We start from the raw sequence: 24,498 nt of genomic DNA, 5'->3' as shown, positions 1-24,498 counted from the left end.
CTGCGGCCTCTGTTGTGCCGGGGGGCGGGGCTGGGGCTTCTGCTGTGCTCCCGGGGGGCGGGGCCTGTGCCGGGGGCGGGACTGCGGCCTCTGCTGCGCTGCCGGGGGCGGGGCCTGTGCCGGGGGGCGGGGCTGGGGCCTCTGCTGTGCTTTCCCTGGGGGCGGGGCCTGTGCCAGGGGGGCGGGGCTGCGGCCTCTGCTGTGCTCTCGGGGGCGGGGCCTGTGCCGGGGGGGCGGGGCTGCGGCCTCTGCTGTGCTCCCGGGGGGCGGGGCTGGGGCCTCTGCTGTGCTCTCGGGGGCGGGGCCTGTGCCGGGGGGGCGGGGCTGCGGCCTCTGCTGTGCTCCCGGGGGGCGGGGCTGGGGCCTCTGCTGTGCTCTCGGGGGCGGGGCCTGTGCCGGGGGGGCGGGGCTGCGGCCTCTGCTGTGCTTCCCGGGGGGCGGGGCCTGTGCTGGGGGGCGGGGCTGCGGCCTCTGCTGTGCTCCCGGGGGGCGGGGCTGGGGCCTCTGCTGTGCTCTCGGGGGCGGGGCCTGTGCCGGGGGGGCGGGGCTGCGGCCTCTGCTGTGCTCCCGGGGGGCGGGGCCTTGCCGGGGGGCGGGGCTGCGGCCTCTGCTGCAGCTTCCCCAGCCCGGGGCCCTGACCTTGGGCGCTCCCCGGGTTGCACCCTGGCCTGAGCTGGGAGCTGGTGCTGCTGACCTGTTAGGTGTTGTGTCCCCCCCAGCCCCCCCCAGAGGTGGAGGTCTGTCACCTGGAGGGAACAGCACCATCCCGCCTGGAGGCCTTGCTGCTCCAGGGACCCCAGGGCCTGGACAGTTACCAAAACTTGATGATTAACGTAAAATAATGAGTATTCTGAAGGAGGCTGGGCCAATCATGTCTTAATATGACAGGCTTTTTAATATTTGGAAGGACAGAGAATCTTTCCCCAAGCCTATAGGACACAAATCGGATTGACGCATTGAGACAGCTGTGTGTTGTATTTAAATTAGACTAAATCTCCGTGTGGTCAAGGATTAATTTCATAAATGGCGAGAAATAAAGCCCGTGAGGCTTGCCGGGCTCCTGGAGAGCTTTCTCCGGCCCCAGGCCACCTGCACACCCCTGCACCCCGAAGCTGTCTCCAGAGTGAATGGGCTTGACGGCAGCCAGGCCTCTGAGCTTCTAGAGCAGGCCTCTGAGGGTCAACGCCCCCAATCCCGAGCCAGAGCCGGATTCTAGGCAGCCCTTCCCTGCTCCCTCCCTCCCAAGGTGGTAGATGACAACGTGCTCAGGCATTAGAACATCTCAGGGTGAATATTGTGTAATTTTGTTTTGGGTGGAAAAATAAAGTGTCAGTACAACCTGTCTTTGACAGGTCTCGAAGTCTTTTGATGCCCTCCCCTCAATTTCTACTTTTTTTATTTTTACTTATTTAACTTATTTTTTAAAAAGATTGCATTTATTTATTCACGAGAGAGACAGAGAGAGAGAGAGAGAGAGAGAGAGGCAGAGACCCAGGCAGAGGGAGAAGCAGGCTCCACGCAGGGACCCTGATGCAGGACTCGAACCCGGGACCCCGGGGTCACGCCCTGAGCCAAAGGCAGGCACTCAACCACCGAGCCACCCAGGTGCCCCCTTTTGTTTATTTTAAAAGAACTAAAAAGTAAACTCAAAGTTTTACATTTAAACAGTTACCATGACAAATGACGCCTATTTTTCTTTGCAACAGTTGTGCCCGGTACAATAGGGTACAGAGAGGAAAAGCCAGCGACGCCTTTCTGTAGGAATTCATGTTTACGTAGACACGACGTGATGAGCACAGGCCAGCTACTGCCGAAACACCAGAAGAGAAGTAAGAGTAGAGCATCGTGAAAACGGTAGGAGGCACGTAAGGGCTCCCCTCGTCCCTAAACACGATTTTCCCTCCTTCCAGGTCTCACAGCCCTTTCTTTATGCTTCTCTCTGGTGGTTCCATGGTATGTATCTGTAGGAAACGGATGTTCTGGGATGAAATGATTTGCTACCCGGCAAGTATGATGCAAAGTAGAGATAAAAAACCTTGATGTTCCTACTTTTACTGGCATGGGTTTGCTAAAACCTCCCCAAAATTGGCTTCAGACCACCTGCATCAGATGTTTCTGAGACCTTGGTGTAAATGTGAATATCTGGTCCCTCCTTACTGAGCCAGACAGTGCAGGTGGGGTCCAGGAATTCCTCTTGTGAACTAAGCCCTGTGGGTGATCCTAAAGCCTAAGCAAGGGGATTACCAGTCCTCGGTGAGCGCTGTGAAATTTTAAGATGCTACAATGTATAGCTACAAGGCATTATTTTTGGATCATCCGGGTCTCTATTCGCTGGGATTTGTGATTTTCCCATCTGTATAAAAAATCACAATCTCCATGTTTAATCTTCCTTATTCTAAAATCAAGAGATAACGGAAGCCTGAAGCCTAACTCCAGGGCCAGTGGTTGACATACACGGCACCCGCACGCATGTTGTCTGTGTGTATGCGCAGGCGTGCGCACGGTCTCATTCTAACAAAAAGGTTGGGCTTGGGCTTATCAGAGTCTAATCACAATATCGTGATGTGATAAATCACCGTGGAAGCTCCTCATCTCAGGAAGTCCATGGAACCTCGTCAAAGGGCTAGTGGTACGTCTTCTTCGTCACCTCGCTTCCATATGGTGTAGGGCCTTCCTGAGAGAGCAGCTGCACTGCTGTGTTTTGGGGTCCTGGAGTGAATGGGCGGGAGAGATTTCCAGAGACGTTTCTGGTGCAAAAAAGTGGTTTTTATTAAAGCTCAGAGACAGGACCCGTGGGCAGAAAGCTGCGCTGAGGTTGTGAGGAGTGACTGAGTATATTCTTGGAGGGGGTGGGGGTAGCGGAAGTCTGAGGTTTTCAGGACCTTGAGGTGTCACTTCCTACCGTCTAATAAAGCCTCCGTCGTGAGACCCTCCGGGTCAGTGGGCCATAGCCTTGGAGGATGACTGCTCACATGTATGGGGGGGGGGGGGGTGTAGAGATAAAGGACGTTTCCAAAGGGATTGACCCACCAGCAACATCAGAGTGCCTGTTGATGCACATACGTGCTGAGCTCTCTTGCACACCTTTTTTATTTTTTGAAATTTATTTATTTATTTATTTTACTTAAATTCGATTAATGAACATATGGCGTATTCTTGGTTTCAGAGGTAGAGTTTAGGGAGTCGTCAGTCGCATAGAACACCCAGGGCCGCCTCCTTCATGCCCATCACCCAGTGACCCGGCGGCCCTCCCATGCAGCGACCCTCAGCTGGTTTGTCTCCATCTCTGATTTCATCCTGTTTTATTTTCCCCTCCCTTCGCCTGTGCTCCTCTGTTTTGTTCTTAAATTGCACACGTGAGTGAGACCGTATGATAATGGTCTTTGTCTGACGGGCTTCCTCCCCTCAGCATCACGCCCTCCAGGGCCGTCCTCGGGGAAGCCCGCGGCGGGTGCCGTCCTTCCTGGCGGCTGAGTGATGCCCGCTGTATCCATAGACACCTCCTCTTCATCCATCGTCTGTCGGGGGCACCGAGGCGCCTCCCACCGTGTGGCTGCTGTGGACACCGGGGCGCAGGTGCCCCTTCGCATCAATCCCACACGTGCATCCTGGGGGCAAATACCCCGTAGTCGTCACACCTTTCTCTCAGAGCTCTGCCGGCGTGAACACGGACAAAGGACACCCAATGTCATGTGCATAACAGGCTGTTAAAACAAGATTGTACCTGACTCAGCTTTGTGGTGACCCCCACATTCCCGAGTGAGCCGTTGGGCCTTCTGGGCAGGATGGATTGATGATTGATTGATTGATTTTTGATTTTATTTATTTTAGAGAGAGAGCACGAGCAGGGGGCGAAGCAGGGGGGAAGAGCCTCAAGCAGGCTCTGCGAGGTGAGCGTGGACTCGATCTCAGGACCCTGAGCCGAAACCAAGAGTCGGAGCTTAACTGACTGGGCCACTCAGGTGCCCCCCGGGCAGGATTCATAAAGGAGGCGGTAGGAACTGGCTGAGGACCCCATGCAGGGTGTGGATTTAGGGTCCTCTTACATCCTGCTCACCAGGGCCCCACCGAGAAGCGGGAGCCAGGAGCTGGAGGAGCCGCAGAGATGGGGGTGTCCAGGGCCTGAGGGAAGACTTGGGGCCCCAGGACGTATTTTTGGTTGGGGCAGAGGAGGACATACTTCAGCCCCTACCAGGTGCCATGCGGGTCAGCCCTGGCAGGGGTCAGAGGCAGGGGCCGGGGAGGCCAGGGAAGAGCCAGGAGCTGCTGGAAGCACCAAGTGGGGCCGTGCAGCCCCTCTGCCGCCCTTCGCCCTTGGCTTCCACTGAGGCACCGCGGCCCCAGCAGGCCGGAGCCCGGAGACCAGCACCTTCACCTGCAGGTGGATCCACGGTGGCGACTCTTAACACAGTATCGGGCGCTTCGGGTACTGAAATCAGAATTTTTTTTATTTATTTATTTTTTTTTAGAATTTTTATTTTTTTCTTTTTAAATCAGAGAAATGAGAAAATGACAAAGTTGGTTTTGGAGTCTGGGTAAGCAGGAGCAGGGTAAATTCAAGTTGTTGTTGTTGTTGTTGTTGTTTTTCCTTAAGATTTTCTTTTTAAATAAGCTCTACCCCCAACGTGGGGCTGGAACTCCCAACCCTGCGGTCAAGGCGAGGCGGCTCTTGGGTGGGTTTCCGCCGGGGTGCGCTGAGGCCCGCTCCACAGTAAGGCAGCTGGCAAGTTTTCAATGACTTAGTGCTGTTGAGCTTTTTCTCCTCTCTTTGCTCTTATATTTCTGTCGGTTTTCCTGTGTGTGTCATTTGCTTGCCTGTGTGCTTTGTGTTCCTATTGTACCGTGTGTTTGTCAATTCAAAATACTCGTTATAATATTAAGTACATTGACTTCGTTTATATATGGATTTTTTTTATTGTTTTCATTATGTCCTTTAATTTTTTTGAGGTAGGACCATCCCTAATTTTCATGCAGTAAATCAGCCAGTTACTTTCTCTGTCTCTCTCAATAAACAAAATCTTTTAAAAGAATGTGATTTTATAATATACTAATTTCCCCATAATATTTTTTGACATTTTATCCCATTCCTATGGTCTCCTTGATCCGAAACCAGTGCTACACCCTTTTAATTATTGTCACTCTATTCCATATTTTTATGTTTGGTCAAATTCACTGTACTTTCTGTAAAAACATCATGGCTGTTTTGCGGGTTTGGTCCTCAGGATGAAAGCTGGAACTGCTTTGCTCTATTCTCTCTCCCTTTCAGATTTTATTTTCTTGGCCAGAATTATTCCCCTCCTCCTCCTCCTTCCTTCTTGTCGTCGTTCTTAGAAATCTCAGAGCCATTGGCGCTTCCCAGCAGGATTCTTTGTCATTTTGAAGAATGACGGGATCTCGGGGTCGGGGTCGGGGGCGGGAAGAGCCTGGAGGAGGCCCCCTTAGTTCCACGTCTCAGGGAGTGATCTCCGGTCCTGAACTTGCTAGAGGTCATTCATGTATCCAGATAAAGGCAAGCACAGCGGGATGGGAAGCCGGCTTCCCTCCTCCCCCTGCAGACAGCTACGCCACCTGACCGCTTCCCTGCAGGGAGCTGAGGCCGCGGAGGTCGCAGAAACCCTAATGGAGGCGCCTGGGCTCCGGCCTCATGGGGAGGAGCACCCAGGCTGCATCCTGCACTGCAATTGCCACAGGTCACAGGTCCCTTGTTGGCCTGTTGGCCTGCCGGCCCCCCCCTCCCCGACGCATGCAAAGGAACCCACATAACTAATGGCAAAAATTGGGGGGCAGTATTCTCTCTCTCACACCGACACCCCTTCCTTTTTTTGTTGCCCAATTTATTGTTACATAAAAAAGACCAGCTTTGTTAAAAGTATTTTCCCCCCATCTTCCGGTTGCCCACTTATGTCTCAAATGGAGAAAAGGTAGACAACAGAGAAGCAAGCAGACGAAATCAGTCACCAGCAACCCCACCACCCGGTGACCCACCCTGATGCTCGGGCGTGGAGGGCACACAGCGCACCATGGGTGACTTCGTGTCAGCAGGTGTTTATCTTCAACACGGATCTTGCTGACATTTTTTTTTTAAGATTTTATATATTTATTGATGAGAGACATAGAGAGAGAGGCAGAGACACAGGCAGAGGGAGAAGCAGGCTCCATGCAGGGACCACGACGTGGGACTCGATCCCGAGACCCCGGGGTCACACCCTGGGCCAAAGGTGGCACTAAACCACTGAGCCCCCGGGATGCCCTGTTTTGTTCCACATATGAGCCAGTGATTCCTTTATTGGTTATTTACCCAAAGAAAAAAAGACCATTAATTCAAAGAGATACGTGCACCCCTACGTGTGTGGCAGCATCACTCACAATGGCCACATTATGGAAGCAGCCCGGGCGTCCGTCCATGGACGAGTGGATAAAGATGACGACGTGGTGGAGACGTGCAGTGGAGCATTGCTCAGCCGTAACAGAATGAGCTCTTTGATGATTTTACTCTTACGTGGAATTTAAAGAGTATGATCTCACTCATATGTGGAATTTAAGAACTTCAGTGACTTTTCAGTGTCCCCTCACATGGATCCACCACTGTTTACCTGCCCATTGCCCTATGGTTGGACAAGTAGACTGTTCCGTGTTTTCCATATTATGAATATTATGGCATGTAGGAGAAATCACTTCCCCTTCTGGAAGGTGCCTTCCACCGCGGTACCAGTGCTGGCCTTTTTCTGGGGTGATGATGTACCTAGTAGGTATGTTTGGGATGGGGGCTGGGGCTGGTGGTTCATGCCTCCTTCTCCCCGGAGCCCCTGTTGCCAGAGGGCAGGCTCTTACCCCAGTGGCTGGGAGGGGAGACCTGTGACGGGGCAGGTGACTGTCTGCCTTGGGGTCAGTATTAGGAAGGTACTGAGGCTGCATCTCTAAGGTTTGCTCTCCAACCGCCTCGGCGCACATTTTAATTCTTGTATATCTGTGCCCTATTATGATTCTCTCCTTTGTCTCTTTGTCTAACTTACAGAATTGGGATTTGGCGGTTGACGTTAGTATATTTTAGGTCTTTTGATACAATTTCCATATTCTTCGCTAAAATGTTGGTACCAGTGTTGATTCCTAGCAGCAGAGATGAGAGTAATGATTATCTTTGGAAGCTTAACTTTTCTTTCAAATATACATACATAGTGTGGTTATAGATACAAATTTCCATTTAATATGTAAAAAAATATACGTGGAGTGGGATTTTAGATATGTATTTATATTTAATATATAATGTATATATTAAATTCTATATTACCAAGTTATAAATATATATATAAATTATATAAAATATGCATCTCAAAAACTTAATTCTACCCAGAATAAATATTAGAAATGGAAGGGGAGAGTCATAACACCGTTCACCTAGTTCTAAACCATCTGGGAGTCTCATTTGCAATAATGTTGGCCATTTTACCGATCTGAGAAGCAGTACTTTGTTCAGGAAAGAAAATTGGAGTCTTTAAAATCTTTCATTTGTAGAAGTAAAGGAATGTGTTTGTTAATTAATCAAGAAGATCAGAATGAACCCCAAAAATACCAGCTGGGCCCTCTCCAGGCTTCAGTGATGACCGGCAGTCATTGCCTTGAGAAGCCGGACTTTTTCACGGGTTACGGATGTAGAGGCTCCAGGGCAGGCAGTTTGAATCGTTTATTCTACACAGTGATTTCCATGTTTTTATTAGGAATATGGTCGCATCGTAGATAACCCACTTTTTGGCATAGATTTGGCATAAAGTGAACCAAGGCTCCACCATCCTTTGGGGACGTCTGAGAGCACGGGACCCACCTCGGCCTCAGTACTGCGTGAAGTTGGCCGTGATGTGCTCATGGTCGCGGGGGGTGTAGTCGGCAACTCCTGGAAACAAGCAGAGAGGAGCAGGGGTGAGCAGGGTGGCTCCCAGGCCCGGGCTCAGCCCCTTGCTGGAGGCGTCAAGTCCGCGGCCGGGCCGGGTTTGCAGCCTGGGAGCTGCCACGGGGAGCGCGGCCTTGCACGAGCCCTTGGGCGGCGAGGCGTCTCCCCCGAAGTTCCCCAGGACCATCTCCTTGGAAGAAACCTTTCAGGCTTAGGGGTGATGACTGGTGGATGCCCAGCGCGCACGTGGCCGCAGGTGAGTGTGCGCCCCGGCCACTGACCTGAGCCAACCTTAGGACGCTGAGGTTGGAGCTCGGGCGCAAAAGCATTGCCTGAATCGAGGAAGGGCAGTGGGTGGAGAACCTCGTGTTCCAGGGCAGGAAAGCCAGCTGGTGGCAGCCCCGGCCACTCGCTCTCGGGTCGCCAGGCATCGGAAGGCGTGACCCCAGGCCCGATCTCCTGGGATCTCCGAGGCCTTTCTGTTGACCATCCTCTCCTGGAGAAGAGCGACAGTTGGCCGACGGGAGAACAATCCCGATCTCGGGTCCCAAGGCAGCTCCTGAGAACCTACTAACATTCAGCAGGTTTTGAAGACACTGCACTTACTCATTTTAAACATGTTATTTCTAAATTTTTCTTACCAACCCAAGGAATGGCCACTCCTGTCTCCGTTTACAGCTCTAGAAACCGGTTCCGAGAAGACTCAGCCCTCGCCGGAAGCAGCCAGCAAGCGAGAGCCGGGGCTTCTAACCAAGCCTCTGTCCCTCAAGACTTATTTTAGGCCGCGCTGCCGCTCCACGAGCCCCGCCCGGCCCGGTGTCCGAAATGGGCTCCGAAATGCCCGACGGATGAGAAGACACGTCTCCGTGGTCGTCTCGGGTAACGACGTGCCTCTGCGGAGCCACAGCCTCAGTTCTGCTGCCACCTCCCCTGGCTTTACGTCTCCCTGCACGGGGACAGCTACGCCCTAGGCTAGGTGACACCATCCTTGGACAAAGCCACATGCAGGCCTCTTTAACCCGGAGATTTTCGTGTTTGTGCAAAATGTCAAAGTATGTTCAGGTCTTGCCGAGGTCTGAATTCTATCCCTGCCCCTTTCCGCACCCGGACACGCATCGACTTCCTCCTCTTGGGAGATTTTACAGCCACGGCAGAGCAGGAAGAAGAGTGAAGGCCGAGCGAAGCCCACGCGTGCTGCAGTTGGGCCGACGGCGTGCGATCGCGGCTCGCTCCGTCCCACGCTAGATGCAGCGCTTGCACGAGCCCCCCTGACACTCCAAGACTTGGTTTCTTTCCCCGTAAAGACAGAGTCACCAATACCTACGGAGCTGACGGGTGAAGTAGGACCGCACCACCCCACAGGAGCCCTGCTCCCGCCCCTGGCGCTCGGGGCCACTGGCACGACGGCCCTGCGCTTTGGTTGGATCCCAACGGGCCCATCTTCTTGGATCACATACTGCTTTTTCTACCTTTTTTATTTTTTGTCTCTGACATTATCTGCTTTTTCCTTTTTCAGCTCTTATTGCTCTAAGTAGGTCAATCCACGCTTCTTGGTCGCTGCATGTGTCCCCATCGGCTCAGAGTGGAGTCAGGATTCCTGATTTTTTTTTTTTTTAGGATTCCTGATTTTTGAAAAAGCTATTTTAGAGAGCCAGCCACCTGTCCTATCTCTTATCTATCTATCTGCCCAAGATCTATCGTTCAACCGAATCTCTGTATATATCATGATGATATATATGCGAGCGTACACACGTGTTGTCACTGTATACACACGTATCATATATATATACCTACAACCGCACAATTATTTGCTGATTAAATGAATGAATTAATTAAATATGGAAATGAAGGAAAGTAGCCTTCAGACTTTGGAAGAAAGTCCCAGATCCCTTTCCTTTACTCACCTTCATTCAAAGGTGTTTTGCCACTCAGGAATTGCCAGTATGTCCTGTCATGGACACTTTCAGCAATATTGTTGATAGAGGACACGACAAGGCCCCAGGATGTCATCGTGGTTACAAATCTGCAAGATTTGCAAGAATAAAATCATGTGTGATTAATCTCAATTAGGTCAGGCAATAGGGGTTAAGGTGAAGGGACGGCGATATTCTAAATGTTTTAGAGAACGAATAACACCATGCTCAAAGGAGAAATTGCAAATGATTAATGAATATCAAATTACTTCACTTGAAATTAAATGAAATTAAAATGGAGTTTAAAAAAAACCTATCAATATGCAAATTTTTTAAAACATAAATGCCCAACAATGAGTGAATACTTACATGAGTGACGACGGAATGAATATCCGAGATTGAAGTTTTTTTTTTTGCAAGTTACAAAATTGTACTTTTCATTAATTTTAAGTGACATTAAAAATACATGTGCAATAATTGTTACGTGAAAATGTGGGACACAAATTTTACGCGAAGCAACCATCCCGTCCGTGTGAGGGATCACGTCTATAATATGCACAGAAAAGACACCTACGAAACTATAAAGAGATGTCAGCAGTGATTACATTGTGGATGTGCTGTAGATGCTTTGTTTTGTTCTTTTTTAAAAAAAAAAACTCATTTAAATTCAATTAATTAACATGTAGCGTATTATGAGTTTCAGAGGTGCTTTGTTTTGTTCTTTATGCATCACCCCTCCAGCGTCTGCTGTATGAATTTATGACATTCACAGTCAGGAAAAGAAAAACGAGGCACAATTAGAGCTCAGCTCAGAGAAGTAAGGTAATGGCCAGAGGGTATTTGAAAACTAAGTATTCTTGAAATGCAAAAAAAAGGATTCTTGAAATGCAAAAAAAAGTATTATTGAAATGAAAAAAAAGGATTCTTGAAATGCAAAAAAAAAAGGATTCTTGAAATGCAAAAAAAAAGTATTCTTGAAATGCAAAAAAAAAAGGATTCTTGAAATGCAAAAAAAAAAAAAGGATTCTTGAAATTCAAAAAAAAAAAAAAAGGATTCTTGCAATGCAGCTCTTACCCTGACCTGCGTTATAGGGGCCGTGGACGGTGGACACGACGTCCTGAACCTAGGCCTGTGGGATGGATTCCACGCGCCCCCAGTAGCCCCGTCCTTGGGCTGGGCCGGTCTCTCTCCTGGCATCTCCCTGCAGGTTTGGCTCCTGCCGTCTTTCCTTTGCAAGGCGAAGGCCCTCCTCCTCCTTCCAGGACCTGGCAGCTGCCTTCCGCTCCTCCTGTGACCTCCGTCGTCTCCATATTTCTCTACTGCTTCCTCCTTTTTTGCAAACTAGAAACACATCCGAAGGGTTGATTTTTATCTCCTGGGAGTTATTTCTGTTTTCTACCCTTTTCCGACAGGGCAGTGGAAGGAACATGAGCTTCGCGGTCAAGTCTGGGTTCAGATCTCAGCTCTTACCAGTTTCAAGCCTTGTGGTCTTAGGAACGTCCCTTAGCCTCGGGGGCCTATGTGGTGCTATCTGTAAAGTGGGCCCCGAATCCAGTGCTCCTAGAGCCTGTGGCGTCTTCCTGGGCGTGAGTCCATTTACCACAGATGGAGTCTCCATCACCCCACAGATTTGTCACCACAGGGAAGCCCCAGCTCTCCTCCTTGTCTCCCACCCTTGAACCAATGAGCGTTTTACAACACGACTTTTCTTGCTTAAAAACTTGTAACACGTTTCTATAGTGAGGAGGGCAGATTCCTTGGCCTGGTTTTTCAGGCTTTTCCGATAGCACCCAGCCTGTCCTTCCAGACGTGCCCCGCTTGATGCAGTCCGTAGTCTCTTCCCTCGTCACACGGGCCACTCACGGGCCCCGGAGTCCTTGCTTATTCCTGTCCTGAATGCTTCATTCCAGCCAATCCCTCTTCCTAGAGCGTCATCTTCCACTATCGTCCCGCGGGACTTCTTCTTCGAGAGCTTTCCAGGGCTGCGAGCCTTCCTGGACTGCCCTAATCCACAGTGGCCCCCCCTTGGAATCCCTGTTTGTAAGACTCCATCCTAGGTTGACTTGTGTGATTGTATTTTTCCTGACGGCCTTGCCAGTTACTAGACTGCAGGCCTCTCAAGGGACCATGACATGAAGATCTAAGTCACCAGAAGTGGGGAAAAGAAGTAAGAAAATGAAGGAAGGGGGAAGAGGATGAGAATTCACGTGGGGTCCCGGGGGAATGGTGAACGCGGCTTGCAGCACTCACTTGAACATGGGATTTCTGCGTTGTGCTTCCTCTAGGACAACGAGGAGCACGGATCCATCCTTCACGCTAACATCGATGGTTTCATTGAAGACCAGCTCCACCCCCTTCAGCTGGTTATTTATGGTGTACGCGACGGTGATGTTGGATGCCGAGGTGGGAATGGGGCTGGGTTGACTGGGGAGAGTGGGTTGCACTTGATGACCTGTGGACAGCCGAGAGGCCAGATTAAAGATCATGGGGCTTGAATTATGGGTGCAAAACCTCTGTTATTGGCAACTCATCCTAAAAAATTTTTTTTTAAAAATTCAAGAAATGGCAATGATTTTGTGTCCTTTCTGGGTTGTTCTGAGGCACTGGTGTGGTCTCTGAAGCTCCCACTTCCGTTCTACAGAACCGTTCGTAGCTGAAGAGCCGACAGCTAGTCTTATAGTGAACATTAGTTTTCGTCAAAAGAATTTATAACCAGAAGGGAGGACTGTTAACCACACGTTGTGTATTTTGCATGATTGAGTTCTGTTGAGTTGGGGGCTTTTTCAGCAACACTGTGAACCTGGAAGCAAAAGGTAGTAGATTTTAGACCATTTAGCAGAACACTGGGGGCCTCTATGGTGTAGGATCCTAGGAGAGACTCCAGGGCCACCTCGTCAAGGTTGGGAAATCACCGGGCGGCAGCCCGAGGAGGCAGGTGGACGTGGCCGTGTCTGATGTGGTTGGGATCGGGGTGCTTGATCGCGGCCTCTGTAGATCGTGGGCTGAGATAGACGAGGAGCCCAGCCCTCTGCTCGCCTTGAGAAGACCACGGACCCTAAGGTGAACCGTACTTTATACTAGGAAGAAGGGTGTGAGGTGTCTTTACCAAAGACTCGTGACCTCTGGAGCAAGGATATGCATATGCAGGACTCCCACTTTCTTTGTACGCGTTTCTGCAAAGTTACGTGTCCCTGTATTCTACTTTTAATTGGATAAAATAGAGATATTTAAAATAAAAAGCTACTGTGCCAGGTTTCCACCCCATTCCTTCGGTGTGCCAGGAGCACCGAGGCTTTATATCCAGATCGCCAAGTCTAGGCTTAAATGCCAGCCCTGTTCTTCTCTGGTCTCTCAGACCCGGCTTTCTTTGCTTTGTGTGGCTTCCATTTATATTTAATACTTATTCCATTCTTCCAAATGTTGTTGGTTTTGTTTTGTTTTGTTTTGTTTGCTACCTATTTGTCTCTCGACCTTGTAAAGAGCAGATATAAGCACAGAATAATGTTTGGTGCATCGGCCAGGTAAATGAATAAAGTTATGTATCATCTGATTGTTAGGACCACGGACACTCCCTCTTCACCAGCACCTCACATGATGCTCTACCTATCGTAGGTGCTCACTTAATACGTACTGAGTGATGTGCTGAGTGCGGCTGAATTCTGAGGGTGGGTGTGTGAGCACGCGCCGCCCGGGGATTGGATATCGGCTGTGGCTCTGCCTACGTAACGAGCCCACATACCACTTAAAGTCGATGCATATATTATCACTGGCATAAGTTGCCACTTAGGACGTAAGGAAAGGCAGAGATGAAGAGTCCTTACCAGGGCTGCAGGACACATAGGGCACATCCAGGTATGTCTTGCCTTTCAGGGAAGGAAGGATTTGGGCAATGGACATGGGATTGTGGAACTTCCCCTGCTCAATCTCCTTAAGTATCGTGTCCATGGTCTTCTTGCAGTCCCACTCCTTGTTAGGTGGCTCAGGTGTCACAGAGAGAGCCTGGGACCGGAGAGACAGAGAGATTAGGCACCGCTAAGAGTTGGCCTTTAGAAGCTTTCCAAGAGACGTACTTGATCACCGGTCTCGGGGACCACCCAGGGTCCAAACCTGAGCTGCCCAGGGTTTGGGATGTCTGTCGTGCTCACTGCTGCATCCCCTCCTCCTAGCTCAGGGCCTGTCACACAGCAGTCACACAACTATCCGCGATGGTGTTCCCCAAGTCTGATTGCCGCACAGATACCTGTTGGATCGCTATCAGGGCTGCTGTATTTATGGCACGTGCAGGTAGAGCGAAGGTAAGAGCCAGCACGGCTCACACGCTCCGGGGCCTGTGTGGGTCTGGGACGGCCTGGCCATCTGAGCCTAGGAGAGCTCTCCTGCTTCGGGTTGTCCGGTACACCCTTGGGTGGACTCCTTCCATACTTTGTGATCACGTCAGGAGCGTCAGTCTGGCCACAGGGTGGACTCATGGCCGGGGCTGGGCTAATCATAGAGTGCCATCCTTTTGGTGGGCACACGACTAGCCAGCGCCCTTCCCTGATATACGGCCATTCAGGGAGGGAAGGATTTCTTTCTCTCCTGCTGGGGACCATGTAAGTAAGCACTGGGCCATAATGGCCATCTTCCTCAGTCACTCTGAAGGAGCCCTGCGGTAGGAGACAGTGAGGAAAACCAGGGCTGGGCAACGAAAAAAGAGTAGTGCTTGAAACACATAATTCGAGTCCTTTATCAGGTTCATCCTGAAACTTAATCTAGCCCTGGACCCTCTAGTTGATGTGAAATAGTGAATCCCCATTTTTTTTTTAATCTCAAGCAAAGATTATCTGGGTTTCTGTGATTTGCAAAATGATTCTTGATTAATGCACCAAGTAATTCGTTCTACTTTGCTGAGTTTTGTGTCGCAAGGGTAAGATAGAAATCAGCATTCCCGCTTGCCTTTGGGGGTTCATCTGAGGTCCAGATGTGGGACGATAAGCAAGAGCATCTTGTAACGTGTGGTACATGCAATCTCGTCACCACCTCCCTCCCTTTGGGGTTGTGCTGACCACGACCCTCAGTGTATGTCAATGGTTTGAGGTGGCTGGTGACTGACTCGCCTGAAGCTTGGAATAGGAAACGAGAGAAGTGAGAGTAGAGTCAGAAATGGCTCCGTGAGCCAGAGGCAGGTGACCAACAACCAGGCAGTCTTGACAAGCAAGCCTATGACTGTTGGCTTTGGCAACCGTGGACCCTGGCCCTTGCCAGAGGTCGCTTTATAGGGCAGTTTGATTTAAGGGACTTCAGGTAGGTACTCCTCCGGAGCCAGATCTTGTTCACTTGCCATAGTCACCTCTTGGATCCCCAACAAGATGTATCCCCTTGGTAATGAAGCATCACCAAGGCCAACACTCTAGAGAAGAATAACACATTGCACTAATAACTTTGCATGAAGCTGTTTATCAGATTCCTTTCCTAGGAACATCGAAAGCTCTGGAATATTGACGGAAGGAAGAGAAGAAATTCTGGGACAGGGGAAGTGCCTCATGAGTGCGCGGCCAGAGCACTTGAAGGGCACTGACCTCTTGGAGGAGGATGAGTGAATGAAGGCTGAAGAGCAAGCTTCATATCACCACTCTTCAGCTGGGAGAGACCATGAGAGCTACTGAGCATCACATTTGTGCTTGTGATAAAAACAAAAACAGAAACAAAACAAAAACAAAAACAAAAAAAACTTTGCAACCATGCTTTTATGGGGGAAAGTGAAATTCAGAGAAATTCAATATTTGCCCACAGGGTGGCAGATCTGGGATTCAAACTCAAGTGGTGACGTCTCCAGAGCCCTTTACTTCTCGACAGCAGGATGTTTTAAATTAGAAACAAGTTGAGGGGATGAGCACTGGGTATTGTTATATATGTTGGCAAATTGAACACCAATAAAAAATTTATAAAAATTAAAAAAAAATTAGAAACAAGTTACACGTTAGGTATCTGGTGATTTCAGACGTCAGGCTGCGTGGGTCTACTCTAGCCGTGTGCCGTGACTCCGGTGGGGAGAGGTTACGTGTCCTAACTGATTAGTGAGCCACGTGACCTGTGATATCTGCATAAGGATGAGATCTTGCCTTTGCATAAGTAAAGCTTTATTTCTTAGGTACAGCTTATCAGAATGTACCCGGTGGCTGATAAAATCCCAAACGGATTTCACAAACCAAACAAAAGCAAACATTTCTCTGTCTGGCACTAAGGGGAAGCAGGTTTAAGCGAGTCAGAGATAAAGCCCATCTCCTATCCCTTCCTGACTGCCTCTGATACTCCACAGGGCTCCCTAGACCTGGGCCCCGGGGTTGCTCTTGGGTGAATCAGCGACGGTGACAGTCCATTGCCCCACGGCAAGACTCCATTCACCATGACGTGACACAGAGGCAGCTTTGTTCCCATTAGCTGCTTCCTACTTTGGAATTTTTTTTTTTTTAATTTACTTTTATGTTTAACATAAATTGATTTCTAGTCTGTTTTTGTCCTTTGCTAATTTCTACCGTGTGGAGCATCAGGGCCAATGTCTGCTCCTTCCCCCAACAAGATTTCTTTCTACCACTTGCCCAGAGTTATACTGGATTTAGAGCTGGCATCATAATTCCATGGTTCTCTGTTTCCTGGGCTTTCTGAGTTAAGAGGGTCATGATGTAGCTTTTCTATTAATTGCATTAGGCATTTTGAGACTTTGGAGCATAAACTTCTCAGTTTGGACTAGAGGATTTGGCCACAGATGACCCTTTAATTCCTGATTCTAGTTGGTCGTCTCTCCCCACTATCATTAGCCTATCTTTATTGAAAGGTGCTGCCCTAATCAACCCCAATCAATGGGGTGGGGATTGGGAGATATAACAAGCAGCCTCTTACGGAATCCGAGTCTGAGAATCTGTACAAGGAACACATTGAGTATAGGATGTGGGTACAGACACACCTGGCTCTGCCATTTAGAGCACTGCGTGAGGTTGAAATGAGATAGAGATTGTACATGAGCTTGACAAGTCAGCTTTAGGTTATTTTCACTAATCAGCCTGAATACAAGCCCACATTTTCTTGATCAAGATAAAGGGCTGGCAAGATGGAACCAGAAAATTCCATTTTTTGAGGCATAAATATAATATCCTTTTTTATACATCAAATTTTAATATCCTTATTTTTAATATCCTTATTTTTGATACATCAAATTTTCATCAATTTATAATTATTATGAACAAACTGATCATTATCAGTTTTAATATCCTTATTTTTTATACATCAGATTAATATCTTTTAATTTCCTTATTTTTTATACATCAAATTTTCATCAATTTATAATTATGAACAAACTGATCATTATCAAAAAAATTTCGATCATTATCATGATCAAAATTTTAATATCCTTTTTAATGTCTTTATTAAAAGATAGTTTTTAATATCCTTATTTTTGATACATCAAATTTTCATCAATTTATAATTATTATGAACAAACTGATCATTATCAGTTTTAGTATCCTTATTTTTTATACATCAGATTAATATCTTTTAATTTCCTTATTATTTATACATCAAATTTTCATCAATTTATAATTATTATGGACAAACTGATCATTATCAAAAAAATTTCGATCATTATCATGATCAAAATTTCAATATCCCTTTTTTAAAATCTCTAGTAAAAGATATATTTTAATATCCTTATTTTTTATACATCAAATTTTCATCAATTTATAATTATTATGAACAAACTGATCATTATCAAAAAAATTTTGATCATTATCATGACCAAAAATAAAAAACAATATGTTTCTAGGATTTATTTATTTTTTTCCGAGAAAGAGAAAAGAATTCATGTAGTTTTATTTTCATACTTTACCTAGGAGTAGGGAGGAATGAACACCTGCTTTTTACCAGTCGAGAAACCGAGACAAATACAAGGAATCTATCTCAAGTCACACTAGCTGGTCTTTCCTGGAGACATTAGGAGAAGCGTGGGCTCCTGAGCCTACGATCCAGTCTCACGGCGCGGGTGGGGACCCAACCAAGAGCAGGGGCGACGCGTTTACCTGCATGGCGAGGCCGGTGCTGTAGACGTCTCCGATGATGCCGTTGTCTTTGATCCTCATGCTGATGTTCTCCACGACATCCTTTAGTACCTGACTGAACAGAGTTCTGTAACCTTCCTCTGAACCTTCCGGGATCTTGTTGTACATACAAGTCAGAGCCAAAGTCACCATGGCTCCTGTGTCTGTGAAGCAGGGGCGGGGTGGGTGGGTAAGACAGGGGCAACCGCACGACATGAACCACTAACATTTACCGTGTGCTCACAGCCTTCCGGCTACGCTACCTCCTTTACTCTTCAGGAGAACCTTAAGTGGGACCTACTATTACCTCCGCTGAAGGGATGAGGAAATGGAGGCTCAGGGAAGCCAAGTGATGGCCCACGGCCAGCCAGCTGGTAAGTAGCCGTGCCAGGGCCTGAACCCAGGTCTAGATGGCTCCACGGCCCATCCTTTTAATTAATGTCGACCGGCACTGTATTCGATCTCATTGCTTTCGTCCCAGTGTTTGTCTTTTCAAAGTGTCGCCGGTTCTTGAAAGCCCAGCCGTCACTACCTCTCAGTGGTGACGCCTTCGCTGGTCTGCCCAGCGCCACGGTGCAGTCTCTTTTTTTCAACTTTTTAATTTTTTTAACTCGGCTCCATGCTGGGCTTGAACTCATGACCCCGAGACCAAGACCCAAGCTGAGATCAAGAGTCGGACGCTTAACGGACTGAGCCACCCAGGAGCCCCTCGTTTCTCAACTTTAGCAGGTGTTGCTTGGACCTGTTTTGCAATCTCAGCACTTGCTGCTCTGTTTTGTTGTTACTGTGCTCCGTGAGCTCCTGGGTGGGGGGAACTTTGCACCCCCCTCCCCCAGCACCCAGCACGGGGCCGTTTTCATTATTTGCACGGGAAAGTGTATGGGGACTGAACGAGCAAGCTCTGGACAAGACAGAAGAAATGGAAGACTTGCCAGATGGCTCCTTTCGCTGAGCTTCCCCTCCTTACGGTAACCTCCTCCCGAAGTTTGTGCAACCCCATCAAGGATGACAGTGGTGTTGCGACCGTCGCCGGCCAAGGAGCCAGGTCTCCTGAACTGACAGCCTAGGAATGCGTGAGGTCCCCGACGGAAACCAAGGCCCGTGAGCTCCTGACCCCGAGGGAGCCTGCAGGAGTCCTTGCCTCCTGGTCTGAGAAAGCCTGGAAGGACAGTTTCCTGAGATGACAGCGGTTGCTGAGGCTGCGTGGTAGCGGGGGGATGACCCGAGATACAGAGAGCGAGAGAGGGGAAAAGGCGGCCAGGAGGGGGGCCCGGGATAGCGTCCTCCGAGAGGGCGTCCTTCAGAGCAGGCAGCCTTGTCTGCACCGGGTGCGCAGAGCGCGCCGTGGGCCCCGGAGGGGCTCCGCTCACAGCAGCCCAGCACCGTAGGATGAGGAAACACCATGGTCTGGCGTCTCCTTGGAGGGGGAGCATCGCGCCGTTGGGGCCCGGAGGGTCTGTTTACTAGAGAGACTGTCGGGCTTTCTAAGGAGGAACCCGAGAAGAATAGAGAATAAGAGCGGTAGTAGTGATAAAGGGGAAGGTTCGGGGCGCCGGGTGGCTCAGGCGGTTGGGCGGCTGACTCTTGGCTTCGACCCGGGTCATGACCTCGGGGCTGAGACGGAGCCCTGAGTGGGCTGCACACCCAGCGTGAAGTCAGCCGAGATTCCCTCTCCCTGCGCACGCGTGCTCTCTCTGCCTCTGTCTCTCTGCCTCTGTCTCTGCCTCTGTCTCTCTGCCTCTGTCTCTGTGTCTCTGTCTCTCTGCCTCTGTGTCTCTGCCTCTGTGTCTCTGTCTCTGTGTCTCTGTCTCTCTTTCTCTGTCTCTCTGTCTCTCTGCCTCTGTCTCTGTGTCTCTGCCTCTGTCTCTCTGCCTCTGTCTCTGTGTCTCTGCCTCTGTCTCTCTGCCTCTGTGTCTCTGTCTCTGTCTCTCTGCCTCTCTCTGCCTCTGTCTCTCTGCCTGTCTCTCTGTCTCTGTGTCTCTGCCTCTGTCTCTCTGTCTCTCTTGAATAAATAAACAAATCTTTAAAAAGAGAAGAGAGGGGGATCCCTGGGTGGCGCAGCGGTTTGGCGCCTGCCTTTGGCCCAGGGCGCGATCCTGGAGACCCGGGATCGAATCCCACGTCGGGCTCCCGGTGCATGGAGCCTGCTTCTCCCTCTGCCTGTGTCTCTGCCTCTCTCTCTCTCTGTGACTATCATGAATAAATAAATAAAAAATCTTTAAAAAAAATAAAAAAATAAAAAATAAAAAAAATAAAAAGAGAAGAGAGGGCAGCCCAGGTGGCTCAGAGGTTTAGCGCCGCCTTCAGCCCAGGGCTGATCCTGGGGACCCGGGATCGAGTCCCACGTAGGGCTCCCTGCATGGAGCCTGCTTCTGCCTCGGCCTGTGTCTCTGCCTCTCTCTCTCCCTGTGTCTCTCATGAATAAATAAATAAAATCTTTAAAAATAAATAAAAATAAAGAGAGAAGAGAGAGCACTCAGGGAGGGGCTGAGCCTAGACATGGATTCAATTCTTTACGAATTTGCCCGGGAGTAACTGCTGACTTGGGAGCCTCAGCGCCCCCAGTGGAGGCTCCGTCGTCGTCAGACCTGTCATTCCATCGGTTCCTCTGTGTCCCTTTCACTTATTCCCTAATCACGTCTCCGACAGTATTTGCCGAAGGCCTCCCACCCGCAGATGTTTCCAGGCCCTTGGCTCCTCCTCCACGGGAGCCTCCCCGCTCCCCCCGCAGCCCCCTCCGGCCCTTGGGTTCCCAGCTCAGGGCCGCCTGCAGGTGGCCGCCAACTCACCCGTGTTGAAGGGGGAGAGGCCGGCTGCCAGGATCTTGGCCAGGCGGGCTGCCACGGGCAGGGCCCTCCCCGGGTGCTCCTGGCACAGGGCGAGCACCGCCAGGCTGGGCCCGTAGAAGGTCCAAGCCGGAGCACTGGGGCCTGGGAAGGGGACAGAGGGTCTCTGTAAGGTGAACATTCACCATCGTGAGGACCTTCATGAGAAAGGTAAAGGTCAAACCTTTAAATAGAAATTTCTAGAAAAACCCATCAAAAAAAAAGAAAAAAAAGAAAGGCTCCATGTTGGCAAAAGTAACGTCAAGTTCCCCAGAATAAGAATGTCCCCCAGCGGCGCCAGGGGAGGCCGTGGTGGGGGTCCTCGGGTGGGGGCTGTAAGTCTATGTCCCTGGGGTGTGGTTTTCTCTGGTTCATTTGGAATCAAAGTGAGTAACCCCACGTGGGATTATCTGAGGGTCCCGCGTGCAGGTGACTCTCCGGTCGCCCTGCTGTTTCTTTCTAGGCTTAACGTGCTCAGGAAGGCCTCTGCCTCAGTCTCCCCTCTCCTCCGATGAGGTCTTACTCGAGGGTGGCCAGGCTTCCATCTGTCCATATAGAACCGACACTTTATTCCCAGGGTCTCGGCAGGAGGAGTTGAGGGCCATGATGGTGAGGGCCAGCTGGCCGACGCTCAGCCCTGCGGAGGGGAGATGAAACGGTCACGAGGACGCTGCGCCGGGCGCCAGGGCAGAGCTCTCTGCTTCTTGTCCAGATCATTCTGATTTTTTTAATAATGTGATTAGATAATTTTTTAAAAAAAATATTTGTAAGTCATTGCTCCACCCAACATGGGACTTGAACTCACAACCCGGAGATCAAGAACCCCATGGTGCCCCCACTGAGCCGGCCAGATGCCCCTAGATGGTTTTTTTATTATCATTATTTTGTTTTTCTTAAGGAAAGGAGTATGGGAAAACGCTCGACCGCTGCTGAGCACCGTGTGACCCGACAGCTTCTCCGGGGATCCCTGGTGTCTACTTGGAAGAGCAGCAGGGACGCCTGTGCAGGTTCATTCCTGAAAGTAATTTTCACTTTACTACCTAACTGGATCCTGGGAGGCACGCAGAATAGAGGTTTTATTATTATTATCTTTGTTATTATTACGGCTGTGTCCTTGTTAGAGTCACCCGGTTAGGGGAGGAAGCGAGGGGGCCGCGCACCTGTTCACCGGGCACCTGGCCCACGGCCTCCTGCGCGGCCCGGCTCTGCAGGTGCTCTGGCTCCCGCGCTTCCCTTCAGGTGCACAGGGAGGGGGTTTGGGTGCTTCGGCTCCGCTCGCGGGGGCCTGGGGGGGCGCACTGGGGGGCCCTGGCTTCTCACCCGCCGAGTCGCCGGCCCCGAGCCTGTCGGCCAGCAGCTCGCGGGCCTCCGCGCTGAGGGCCCCGGCCAGGTTCATGGCGATCAGGACGCTGGGGTTCGGGGGCGCCGCGCTGCTCACGGAGTCCTCCAGGAGCACCTGCAAGCCATCCACCAGGTGCTGCGCCGCCTGGGGAACGGCTGGGAAGAGAAAAGCCGCGAGCTAAACCCGGGTCCTCTCCCTCATCGCAGAAGCGCGCTTCTCGGGCTTCTCTCTGCCGGAGGACGGTGTTCCCAGGGGCACCCTCTGCCGGGGAGACTATCAGGGACACGTGCAGGAAACGTGGGGATGGTCTTTTGAGGCCAATTAGACTCCACATCTTCGCAAATGACCCTCATCTTCAACGGATGATTTCTCACTTAGTAAATTCAAGCCCTGTGGCTCACGGACATATTCCTCCTAGCACATTCCTAGAAATCACTGATTTCTTTGCATTTTTTTCTCACTCTTTTTTTTTTAAGTTATTTCTTTTTGGGGCGCCTGGTTGCTGTCACCCGTGAAGCCTCTGACTCTTGGTTTCGGCTCAGGTCTTGATCTCGGGGCCCTGGGATGGAGCCCTGAGTCCAGCTCTGTGCTCAGCACGGAGTCTACTTGGGGTTTTCTCTCTCCCTCTGTCCCCCGCCCCCCGCCCCCATATCTTAGAAGATAAATTAATCTTAAAACATATAAAGTTATTTCTTTTTTTGCTTTTTTAGGATTTTATTTATTTATTTATTTATTTATTTATTTATTTATTTATTTATTTATTTATGAGAGAGAGCATGCATGTGCATGCACGAGCAGGAGAGGGACAAGCAGAGTCCCTGCTGAACACAGAGCCCGACATGGGGCTTGATCCCACGACCGTGAGATCGTGACCTGAGCCAAAATCAAGAGTCAGACACTCAGCGGACTGAGCCCCCCAGGTGCCTTCCCACACCTTTTTTTCTTTTTTAAAGATTTTATTTTTAATTAATCTCTACACCCTACATGGGGCTGGAACTCGTAATCCTGAGATCAAGAGTTGCATGTTCTTCCAACTGAGCCAGCCAGGCACCCCCCTCCGTCTTACCTGAAAAACACAGAAAACGGGGTCTGACCTGTCCTCGGTGGATACCACCATCCCCCCTCGCAGCGGCCCGTGGTCGGGGCAGCTCTGAGCGTCTCGGTGCCACCAGCCATCATCCTGCACCAGTATTTCGATCCCTCTTAAGGGAAAACACGCAGACCCGCCTCCAAAATCTCCTGCCGTTTGGCCAGGAAGGATGAAGCACACGCTCACCCCGACTCACGCCGTTGGAACCCCTACAGGGATGGCTGTTCCCCATCACTTTCCCCGCAACAGACCCCCGGGAGCTGCTCCTGTGACCTCTCTGGAGGCAACGCCGTACTCACAGCAGGAGCTTCGGGCCCAGGTGCTGGTCCCCGCCGCCGCCCACAGGAGGTGCAGCAGGTGGAGGCTGAACCAGGCCATCTGCCTCTCTCGTCCTGTCCAAGGGTCCCGTGCGCTGATCCCTGTGCTTGAAAGTGGGGTGTTTCCTCTCCTCTCTTATATACGCTTTTTGCAGAACAGTCTGCCCTCTTTCCCTTCCAGCCACTCCCAGCCCCTTACGCCGACCTCTCTCTCCGTCTCTAATTTCCATGTGCTTATCTGGATTCCCTCCTATAGATCCTCCAAGGTGTGTGAAGGTGACTTCTAGTGGCACAGTCTCTGGGGTGTCTCACTTGGGGTGAGCATGCGGGGAGGGCCGCGGTGACAGATAACCTCCTGGTCTCTATGAGCAGCCACTTCACCGAAGCTTACGCTCTACCTCACGCTCTCCGGTGAGGATCCGCCAGGTGAAGTTGGCCTCTAGGCAATGAATTCACTTACTGTGACCCGGGTCTTTAAGGTGGTTTGACTTCAGGCAAGCAATGGACCCGAGGTTCCCAGAAATTGTAAATTTTTTTTTAAACTAGGCTCCAAGCCCAGCAGGGAGCCCAGTGCAGGGCTGGAACTCCCCACCCTGAGAGCAAGACCCGAGCCGCCATCGAGTCCGACGCTAAACCGACCGGAGCCACCCCGCCCAGAGATTATTTTATTTGATTTCTCTCTCCTTATCTGGGGACAAAGCCGTTTCAAACACCCAGGGCTCTCAGGCATTATCTTTTAAAGTAAATAATTAGAAAATGTGGGATCAATGAACTCTATTAAATATTAAGTGTTGAAAAAATAAAAAATAAAATAAAAATTATTATTATTATTATTTTTTTTAATAATAAAAATTATTTTTATTTTTAAGTGTTTATAGATTTCAGAAATGCAGCTCTATTGCAGCAAAGTGTGCCTCCTTATGACGTGCAGCTGGAAATAATGTCATGAGGTGATGAAGGGACGGGGTAATATTTTTTGTAAACCACTGGATTCTTTTAGGGGGATGTTTTTCAGTGGCTCCCACCTTAATAGAATTCCAAGTCCTTTTTTTTAAA

General features: G+C 50.0%; 1 protein-coding gene and 1 long non-coding RNA gene across 3 annotated transcripts; one reads left to right on the top strand and one right to left on the bottom strand.

Annotated features, from left to right (window-relative positions):
• Positions 1–607: 607 nt before the first annotated feature.
• On the top strand, positions 608–24,269 carry LOC140614625 (uncharacterized). Of its 2 annotated transcripts, none has more exons than XR_012015417.1 (4): positions 608–1,605; positions 1,707–1,854; positions 21,592–21,714; positions 23,989–24,269. It is a non-coding gene; the product is annotated as an uncharacterized lncRNA (long non-coding RNA). The 2 variants fall into 2 exon arrangements; XR_012015416.1 differs by having other exon boundaries at positions 23,699–24,269.
• CBLIF (cobalamin binding intrinsic factor) lies at positions 7,667–24,046 on the bottom strand. The gene is made up of 9 exons (XM_072793712.1): positions 23,425–24,046; positions 22,014–22,190; positions 21,217–21,330; positions 20,658–20,798; positions 17,851–18,032; positions 13,621–13,798; positions 12,050–12,251; positions 9,790–9,908; positions 7,667–7,888 (listed from the first exon to the last, which is right to left on the bottom strand). The coding sequence occupies exons 1-9, from the start codon at positions 23,501–23,503 to the stop codon at positions 7,827–7,829; spliced, it is 1,254 nt and encodes a 417-aa protein (XP_072649813.1). The 5' UTR covers positions 23,504–24,046; the 3' UTR covers positions 7,667–7,826.
• Positions 24,270–24,498: the final 229 nt, after the last annotated feature.

The sequence above is a fragment of the Canis lupus genome, chromosome 23 (assembly GCF_048164855.1).
Source record: "Canis lupus baileyi chromosome 23, mCanLup2.hap1, whole genome shotgun sequence".
Classification (NCBI taxonomy): Eukaryota; Metazoa; Chordata; class Mammalia; order Carnivora; family Canidae; genus Canis; species Canis lupus.
Note: the sequence above shows the minus strand (reverse complement) of the source record. Positions and strands in the feature narration are given on the sequence as shown.

Bases quoted from the DNA above. Each gene is read 5' to 3' on its own strand.
- CBLIF (XM_072793712.1), bottom strand. From the start codon at position 23,503: ATGGCCTGGTTCAGCCTCCACCTGCTGCACCTCCTGTGGGCGGCGGCG. The intron at 18,033-20,657 runs GTGAGTTGGCGG...CCTGCTTCACAG, and splicing joins CCTCTCCCCCTTCAACACGG to ACACAGGAGCCATGGTGACT. The intron at 7,889-9,789 runs GTGAGTAAAGGA...GCTTGTTTCCAG, and splicing joins CAAAACACCTTTGAATGAAG to GAGTTGCCGACTACACCCCC.